The sequence below is a fragment of the Atta colombica genome, unplaced genomic scaffold (assembly GCF_001594045.1).
Source record: "Atta colombica isolate Treedump-2 unplaced genomic scaffold, Acol1.0 scaffold107, whole genome shotgun sequence".
NCBI classification, from domain to species: Eukaryota; Metazoa; Arthropoda; class Insecta; order Hymenoptera; family Formicidae; genus Atta; species Atta colombica.
Genome location: NW_017259192.1, coordinates 4,673,347 through 4,683,918, shown reverse-complemented (window position 1 = coordinate 4,683,918; position 10,572 = coordinate 4,673,347). Strand labels below are relative to the sequence as shown.

General features: G+C 39.5%; 2 protein-coding genes across 2 annotated transcripts in view; one reads left to right on the top strand and one right to left on the bottom strand.

The window, feature by feature from the left end:
- Positions 1 to 10,572, bottom strand: part of LOC108692839 (autophagy-related protein 16-1) — a 389,033-nt gene that overhangs the window by 162,062 nt on the left and 216,399 nt on the right. The gene's annotated exons all lie outside the window — the stretch shown is intronic.
- The window catches only part of LOC108692828, a 174,768-nt gene that overhangs the window by 119,854 nt on the left and 44,342 nt on the right, over positions 1 to 10,572 (top strand). The window contains exon 4 of the mRNA XM_018201335.1: positions 4,084 to 4,285. Coding sequence (XP_018056824.1) covers positions 4,084 to 4,285 — 202 coding nt within the window. The remainder of the gene's footprint in view (positions 1 to 4,083; positions 4,286 to 10,572) is intronic.

Here is a 10,572-nt window from a genome sequence, read left to right as displayed (position 1 = left end):
TATATAGGTGTACGCTCCAGAGCGCAGAATGACTCACGAATGTCCCAACTATTGTGCGCCTACGCAAAGCAAAGCGCATGACATACTGCTAAGTCAGTCCTGTTAACATTGTACAAAGGTACAATGTTAAAATATCTGAGTACAGTTATTTGAATAATAAAATGGCTAGATACAGATAACGATACATACTACACCGGTTCTATTCTGTTTAGCGGCAGTATAATGTTCTATATCTTCCTGCCATCCTCTTTTTCTCTTCTTTTCTCGCTTAGATTCTCTGATATACGCGTGTTTGATACTGCATTTTTTTAAATGCAGCTACACTGAGAAAAAAATATAGTCAATTTTGTAATAAATATTTAGTTCAATACTGCCAACTAAATATTTACTTATAGTAAATAAATATTTATTGAATAAAACGATTGTTAAATCTCAAATTAATGGTTCTTATATCAAATAAAGATCTCCAATAAATACTTAGTTGTTAGTATTCAATTACTACAAAATATAATTACTTTAGAATAGTAATTAGAATAGTAATTAGAAAAACCACAAATTAGACAAACGTGAAAAACGATACTTAGATATTTAATCCATAATAGATAAAAGACTTTCGTTAACTATGGGTGCACAAGACGGAAAGATGGGAAAAATCGAGTCTTAGGTCAAGGTTAAGAGCTCGCACTCCGTAGAAAGTATAATGATCGAGCATACGCGAGAGATTGCTCGCCAGAGATCAGATATCAGAATCATAAATGCCAGCTGGCGAATATATGCTTAATTTAAAAGCCGGTTCAGCTCCATTTATCCGCGGTATAATATTATAATAACTTATTATAATATTATAACAAGTCGACATAAATTTTCAAGGAACACATAATAAATGTCAAATTACGAATAAGATTTGAATTTGGGATCTTAATATATGTAGATAACGTTATCATCATTTGCTCTTGATTTGCATTGATTTGATTTGCAATGTAATAAAATTATGATTACGCTAACTTAATAAATTAAGATTTTAATATTTCTGCTTTTATATGTTGTCCGCAAGTTTCGCGCTAATCATAAGATTCTAATATTTCTGCTTCTATAAGTGTTGTTCACAAGTTTTGCGGACAACATATAAAGCAGAAATATTAGAATCTTATGATTAGCGCATCTGAACACGTCGTTAACTGCTAAGTGGAACTGCTAGTGTAGCTCACTCCATCTTATTTACGATTTCATCGTGCCACCTGCGACAGAGATTACGTCTTCTGAACAGGTTTTCATACTGCATTTGCAGCGATGTTCGCTGCTGTAGATCGCTGAAAGTCTAGTCGCACGTAGAAAAGGAATCTCATTGCCTTTGTTGGAGTGCATCGGGGAAAGAGATCGCGGAGAGAGGAAGGATGCTTGAGAGTCGAGATTATACATCAGATTCAACGCGCCGACGGGCGACGTCGTTGCTGATGCCACTTGAGCTAGAATCGTATCTAAATGTACCTCGTATATCAGAAATCGAACCGTTCCCCGCGGCGTGTGTTCCGGGAACAGTTTACATACGTCATTTCGTGAGATGGCCGCATCCAGAATGGAGCATCGCACGCCGCTCTACTCTGTCGCAGATGCGCAACGACCATTTCTCGTACCTGGCGACATCGCGACAAGCCGCATGTGGAAATTTTCTTTGACTTTCCGCCGCCGCCTTACGAGCGGACTCATGGGACGTTTCGAGTATTTATGATAGGAATACAAGATGCAACGAAAGATCCACGGAGCAGATGAAACGTTAAGTTTGTGTTATGGTGCGTTATCAAGGCGTTCTCTGTTCCTGTCGACAACGAATCTATGAAGGGATCCGTAATTTATGATCATCATTGTAATGAAAATCCCTGGATGTCCCTGGATACAACAAATCGTTCTCTCATAAGTATGAATATGTTTACTCAAGTCGAAAGTATTACCACAATGTGTTACGCGGAATATCAATGTTGAATATCATCTTGGCCACGTTTCATTGCTATATTTATTGTAATAAACTAAAACCCTGTAGTTCTTCATTACGATTGCGCTGGCGTGAAAATTGAAGTAACGGTGTACGTTTCTTAGTTATTATATCAATATAGTCGATAGATGCATGTTCGCCATCAATTCCTGCACTTTGAGTTTCGATTGACGATCAGAAGCAAATTTATGTACGAGCTGCAGATAGCTATTTTCTCAAGGCGTGAATTTATACGGTACGTGATATACGTACCATGCATTTTTCAAGATAAAAATGAATGATGTAAAAGTTAGATGGTTAAACGGACAATGAAAAACATGAAACGACACTATTGTCCACTTCCCACGGATCGGATATAACAAACGTAAAACGACGGAATTGATCTGTACTGGAGAGTGCTTGTTCCAGCGTTGTTTCACGTATACTAGTTTGCGTATACCACTTCGCGGTAATCGGTAAATTGCGCTTCGTGTCGATCGAAATAACGATTTCGCGCTTTTCTAATTGGCCCCGAACAGAGGTCACAAATCATATCTCGAAGCGCGAAGGTTCGCGGTTATACATGCGCTCGAGCGAGAATCCTTTTTGCTCCTTCCACCATTACTCTGTTATTATCCCGTCCTTCCAATCCCCTCTTTTCTCCCCCTTTGCATCCCTCCTTTGCGTCCCTTGCTTTCCTTATTTTAACGGATTCCAAGCCGCGGATGTAGGTACTAAAGAGTTATCGGAGGATGAAAAGGAACAGGAAGAAGGAAGCGTGGGAGGCGAGATGAGTAGACGGGAAGTTAAACAAAACATTTCGGATGAAGTTCTACGAGAGGTATTTAAAACTTGATTCCGTACGCCATTATCACATAATGTGGTAGTATTATAAGAAGTAAATGGTATCCGTCTGTACTGCGTGTGAGCTCCCCGGAAGTGGGCATTCATAACCGTGGTGCGTACGTCTCAGTCCATAATAAGTAACGTCTTCCTACAATTTGAATCTTCATGGGTAATTCGACCGCGGTTGACCGCCGTAAAGAATGCGTCTACGTCGCGGTCGCAACTTCAATCATAATCTCGCGTAGTCACTGTTAAAACAGGCAACGACATTAGCTTGCATGCCTTCGTAAGGCGTGACCTGCTGATGACAGGTAATTGAATATCTTTAGCGCCTCTTTGAAGATCGACGTGCCGCGACTTGATCCGCATCTTGCTTGAGAAACTCTTCCTTCGTATATTTCTTCTCTGTGATCCTCCTTCGCAAGTATTCCTCATCATTTTAATGGTTTATTATATCTTCCTCGAAATTCTTTTATTTTCGCTGTCTGTCAAACACATTTTTTTAAAATAATTAAATTGAGGTTTGGTTCTGAATTGTTATAAATGCCAATAGGTGTAAAATATTTTTATTCTAAAATATTTTGTTAGACTTTTTATTATTACTGTATCTTTCATTTCTCTTATCATTTTATTCTACCTGTTTTCCTATCTCTTTTCCTTTTTTCCTCATGCCCAGCTTCAAGCAAGTTTTCCATGAGTCACGATCGAAGCTCCCGTCACATAACGGAGATTAATTACGATTTAGCAAAGAGCGGATGACGTATGATGAGACGTGGGCGGAGTGCCTACTTCGTCGCTTATCGTGACGTGGGCCAATAACCGAGGAAGAACGTGGTACTCGTGGCGGCGAGTGATAAACGCGTTGATTTATCAAAATTGTAATCTAACTCAACAATGTCTATAGATTATCGCAATTGCACGTATCACGTGGGTAACATAACTGTATACGCAACTTTACAACTTATAAAGACCCATATAAAGCTCCGTTATTGAAATAATATGGAAAACTGCATGCAATTTTTAAAACAAATAAACAATATTACGTTTGATGAATGTACACGCAAACTTTTAATATAATTACAATAATATGAACAATTTTAATTACGTGACTATTAAATTAATAGTCACAGATTAATCAAATAAGCTGTATTGGAAAATAATAATTTTTTTTTTAAATACGATCACGTGCTGAAGGCGTATAAAATATTATTAACGCAGCAGTATCTCAAATCTTTTCGCAATTAATTTGAAATCGTTTCTGTTTTCAGGCGCACTGTCACAATCCCAATTCCCCGTGTTTACGATTTATGCCCAGAAGAGTTGTCTGGCAGTGAAGCCCTGCGAACGAGCTTGGTGCATCGATAGAGTGCAGGGACACCGCCTTCAGGGTCACGCACGCAGAACCATGACCGCCTCCTCGAGACAGCATTGCCTCGAGCTCTGCCTGGGCGAACGAGACTTCCTGTGCCGGTGAGTACCGATGCAGAGTATTTTCCTCTTACGTAGAACTGTCCGATTGCTCGTTTTCCACCGACCTGCTTTTCTATCCGCTTCATCGCGGATACGATGTCCGTGGAGTAGGACGAACTCGCTTCGTAATATTCGTCGCGAATCGGTACGCAGAGGGAACGCCGACTCGAGTAGCTTTCGAGGAGCGTACGCTCCAATGCATTTTCCAGTTATTGGATTCTTGGACCAGCTAGAGGACGTTACACTACGCTCTTATACACTCACGAGTGTTTCTCAGATAAGAACAGTACGCCGTTGGGACGTGAAAGAAAACGACGAAGAATAGCAAGCGTTAGAAAGGGTCAATCTAACTCACGTTAAAATTGCTCTGTTTATCGCCATGTATTGCAGAAAAGACGTTTTCAAGACGAGCTTTTTCTATTGTATAAGTGAGAATAAGGCATCAAATAATCTTGTGAGTTTTATTACATCGAAAATACGAAAGAAAAAGATATTCTATATAATACATTTATTTGACAATAATTAGTAAACGCATACGTTTTTTGTATGTGATATAATTCAAAATTAATTAAATTCTACGTGAAGATTATTTTTGAATATTTTTGTTTTATTGCCAAACAATTAATATAATAATGAATAATAAGCAGAAAAGAATAATTTTGAACAATTCATATATACTATAAAGGTTTCTTGCCTATTTGAGTTATATAAGTACGTATATTTGTCACACTGTAGTGCAAACATATTGTGAATGTTCGATGAATAGAAATTTTTCGGTATTATCAATCTACACAAGATATAAAGTATAATAAAACGTTTTCATCGTAATGGAAATAACGATACTCGTATTATTACGTTTGTTCTGATGAATGCACGGCGTATTATACATTACTATACCACGGACATTGGTTGTTAGTTATCGTAATATCATAACGATCGAATGAAAATTTTATTGTCAAGGAATTTGAATTTTAATTGTCAATACATTCAGGACTTAAAATAATGAGTACAAAACAACTGTATTACGTTAATGGGACAGATAATTTCTTCATTAATGTCAAACAAAACGATGTGTTATATACGAATATCTTACAATGTAATAATATTGATTTATCTTGCTTACATCTCGCAATCATATTTTCAAATTTATAAACTATTCTCACCGTCTAACGATTCAGAGGTCAACGATAAAATGCAATATGCGACTTTAGCAGCTAACGAATTAGATGATCGCCGTCGAATATAGGTGCCGCATCGATGGACGTGTCCTTGTTGAAAATCACGTGCGGGGTCGCATTGATCTTATTTAGTATAATACATAATCAGATGCAATAATGCGTACCGCGGCGTCCTTATTGCACGCGCTTATAAATAATACAGTTCCGCATGGATCATGATCGCAGTTCCTACGTTTATGTAGGTGGTATCCGAAGCATAATGACCGATACTTTCATTATTCCTACAACGAAAGCGAGGAGAACGAGTATGCAAGGGAAGCTCGCGAGGAAAAAAATATAAAAATATGAAATGGCATAGACATCGAAGTTGATTTACGACACGATTATATTGCATTTTAAATGCTCTCTTTTACAGTGTCGCTAGCAAGTGCTCTTCTGATCGCAAGATATTATATAAACTGCTTCGTTCGCTCATATACACATTATGCATGTGAAAATCGCGCGAAAATGGCGTATCCGTCGCGATGGGACAGGACAAGGGAGATCGTGTATGGTTTTCATGCGTCCTAATTATACGGTATTACGCTCTTCTAATTATCAGGTTTATTCGTATGAAATTTACAAATATTGTTTCACATTAAACACGCACGTTTCGCATTCCCTTTGATACACAAGTTGAGCGTATCGGCACGCGCATATTGCCCAATGCTACATTCTCGTCTTTTCCAATCTGTACGAGAAGGTGTTTTTATGCGCGCATCGTTATTGCCAATTCTCTTTCTCCGATCGTTATCGCCGGTACAAGTAAGCGTCTAGACAAGAATGATTTCTCTCATGCCGCGATCAACCGTTAGACACTTAAGGATTTTTCTCACGGAAGTAGTGATTATCGATCCGATAGCTTTTCTACAATTCGTATGTTGATTTATATGCTAATCCGTATAGTCCATCTATCAATTAAAGCGCACTTGATCTGTAATTACATTCACCTTTGAAATGCGATTTTTTTCACGTATCACATTCAGCGTGTTTTTCCTCGCTTTAAAGCTCATGCGCGCTCTTTGAATGCGCTAAGCATTTTAAACGTGACACGTGCTCGATGCAATAACAAGCAGAAAAATGTACCTTTTTTTCTGGCTCAAGTTAAACTACAAACTATCGATTTTACTACGTTAAAATTACGCCGGTTAAATATTCTTATATTTTATACTCTAATATAATTTTATTTCTCAAATATTTTCCTCAATTATACAAAAAAAATTATTTTCTATCGCGTCAATTAGCCGCCAAAACATTAATAAATTTGAATAGGTTAGTTGTGAGAAACGTCAGAGTATCAGACATTTTTCATTGACCAAGCATGCGGAAGACGATGGCATGGGTCGGCGCGGCGCGTCTTCCGATTTCGATAGAGCTTGGTGTTGCGCATTTATGCGGTATCACGCCGACGCGTCAAGGTTCGCGTCCGTGAGGCAAGCGTGCCGGGTGAATGTGCACGTGCACACCTTGAAAGCCTCCAAAGCGAAAGGTCTCTGCCAGCTGGTCTCTCGCGAACGACCCCTAGAGCTGTACCTTGGCTTCGACCCGAGACAGGGTCGAGAGGTTCTCGGCCAGGCGGAACCGTATCAAATGTGGCATAGCTACGCGTTTTCTAGACCTCCAGTGTTTGAAGAAACTTTGGAAAAGAGAGCACCGGTGTGAATATATGCATGAACGACCGAACTGCTGAAGCAAATTTCTTGAACAAACGTACCTCTTTGCGTTTTCCGAGGAGGGTACAGACATAATCCGCTTAATCTCCGAAGAAATGAAACGTGGCGTTAGGAAGAAGGCAGCAAACTAAAAACTTTGCTTATCGTAGCGATTTTCCACGGAGATGATAGACGGAAAATATAATTGCAATTACGCTGTTTAAAACGATTAATATGCGAGAAGCATATCGAGTAACGTGCGCCATGCGGAATTCGGTCAAATAATTAGCGTTAATTTATTTCGGGACGATTTATTGTGAGCTGTATACAACGTTAATATTAATTGGCATTGCAAATTGAATAGAGGAATAATAATTATTTGATATACGCTCGCTCGCCACCGAAGGCTGTTTAATCGCGAGCATCCGTATTCATAAACACCGCGGAATAATTCGGTACGAGAACTCACAGCGATATCGACTAAAATCGTATAAATCGACGGATCGCTATCGAGCCGAGGCGATCGGCAGAAACATGTACGCGGCTAGGTCGCATGGCAAAGAGGAAACAACAATGAAACATTATCCATGAGATAATGCACGACGAGATAATGCACGGATTCAGAGATCATTGAGAGAATAAAGGCGCATCCTTAGGGTTCGCATAATCTTTCCTAACCCGGCTAACTCTGAGAGGTCAACGATGTGTAGCGGCAGAAACATTTAGGAAATTACATAAATATATATACTTTGTCGTTCAAAAAAAAGTCTAAACGATAAGGAAGCGAAAAGGTGACCCAGCGCGTTTTTCGAAATCAACCCGAAAGAAAACACAGGAAGGAAGTTAACTATTTCATTAAATGTAGATAAATCTCTGCTACGCGTTCTCCCCGGCCGGTCACAATTGTTCACCGTACCGCTGTTCATGGATAATCAAGACAATCCGTGGTATTATGTTATTGCGCAACAATACGCGCGTGTGATCGCGAGGGTTAGCTCCAGACGTGATGCTCCGGTTGTCTCGCACGAAGCCAGACCTCCGCTACTCGCTCAAGAAGCGCCGATGAAGATTGTATTAACATTCTATGGGAACAGTATTCCCTCGGTACAATCGCCTGATTAGACATTGTCGGCGTTTGGCGGCGGAATTCTTTTGCGGGAACTCCTTGATTTCCAACGAAGGCGCTTCATCACGCGGGAAGATCCTCGCTCGTTGAGAATATTGAAAGTTATTATGTTACAATCTTTTTTTTAAGACATACATGCATGACGTTAATATGGATTAATACCCCTTTAATGACTGCGTATCATTAACAAACATCAAACTTTCTTTCTGTGATTTTTTTTATTTTCAAAATTATCTTTTGTAACGGTTATGTTTTTTCTTCTCAATAATTATTTGAAATTTCTATCGTTAATCTGAGTGTAGAATTTAACTGATAACTTTTTGACACTCTTTATTCGATAAGTTTTTCGAAAATTAAATGCTTCAGTTCTTTCATTTATGGAAATTTTCCCGTTAAGTATTTTAAATTTGAAATATCTTCCAAATATATATTGCTTGTACGATTATCGCAACGGAAGAAATCTCTCAGAGGTAACCAAAGTATAAAAATGATACAATCGAAGGTCTGTCGCGGAAGTAGATATAATACGTGTATATTTCTTTTGTCCAATGCATTGGTGATTTGTTGCGAGCAAATAGTAAAGACTGAGCGCATCTCGAGTGATGTGCTCCAGATGAGTATTCGAGAGTACCGCGTTCGGAGCGTAGAGAAGAGAATAGAAAGAATGAAGAAAGACGAGATGGGGTGCGAGGAAGGAAGAGACTGAGATCGTTGTGCACGCTTACGACCGTTGGGACTAGTCGGGGCGATCGATCAAACGCGAATCGGTCGTTCGAGAATCGTTTCTGCTGCTACAGGGGGCTCAGACCTAGGCGATGGCTGTTCACGAGAGATAGATTATTACTGCCGGTATGCCGTATCGGCGTTCCTTGTTACCGGGTAATGAGTTTATTGTTTAAGAATCACGCCAGAGTTACATGTGCTGCAATCAATTACAATAATGTAATATAATCGTAGCAAGGTCCCGTGCCGTGCGGTGTATAATGAGGTCTTCTCTCCCTAATGAGAGTATTGGTTCACGAGAGGTGGCCGCGTAGTCTAAGCACGTACGGCCATGTACTCGAGTAACGCGCATGTAAGTACAGTAAGATGTACATACGATACACACGCTGATCTCGTATGCACATCCATGTACCTTCGTGCGCGTATGCATACATGCGTACGTGCGGATGTACGTGCGTGCATGCGTCGATGCGTGCGTGCGTACGTGCGTCCGTGTGCGCGTAAGGCGAGACGAAATAAAATTAGAAGAGAACGGAAACATTCGCGCCAACTTTCGCCTTGTGCGAGCGCGAGTTGTAAATCTCGGAGAAAAGTTTAACCGGGGATATTCAAGCGCCTAGATAAAAACTTGCAGAAAGTTTGCGACGAAAAATTCGAATCCTACGTCGGTGGCAGCGAAGGCTCCCGGAAATCATTAATCTGGTGTGTCACATCGGACATTGCTTGAACGAAGAATTCCGGAAACGGCAGACACGAAATTCCTTTTATCCCAGGGGTTAGCTTGACGATCCGGGAATTCAGAAAATTTGCATTGCTGATAATTGTAGAAGACTCTTAAGACGCTATGACGCCTCGCCGTGAATTGTGTCAAATTGATCGCACTCGGGTGTTTCTAAGTAGTTGATATTCCCTGATATTATTACGTGAAGTCTTTGACACGTAAAATTCGTAGATTTGCACGTTCGTTCTTTGACATCTCCTTTATTTAATTCTACGAACGACTGCGAAAGCCAAAGCTGATGAGAAGAAGAGCACTTACGCACCATGACTGCGTCGAAGTGGCGAGCGACAAACTTCCTGTAAAAAATTAACGTTTTGAAACGGAAGGACGTTGAGGGCACTACAGCGTGAATGAGGCCGGCTCTGGCTTTTGTCCCACAAAGTCGAGTATCACGAGCGAGATTCGTTGGAAAGGGCGGTTCCAGCAAAGAAAGTATGTACGGAATGCATGATGCAAAACAGTTAAGATAACCAGAGTATTTTTACTCCCGAAAAAATACGTTATTATCACGCGTGTTACGTTGATTATGATATAAGAATTAATCAAGATAGTGATTAATTATGCAAATCATTCAGTATGATGTGCGTCTGTTAATAACTTATACTTAAAAACCTGTTTCGCATCATATTAATTGATTAAAATAAATTTTGAACGATTAATTCTCGTATTAATTCTCGTATTTGACATAAAAGAAAAGATTAAAAATCAGAAATGTCATAAATTTCGAACAGTCATTAAAATGTTATTTTCTCCGCGTTTAAATTTTTTTATTTTGAATCTATATATTA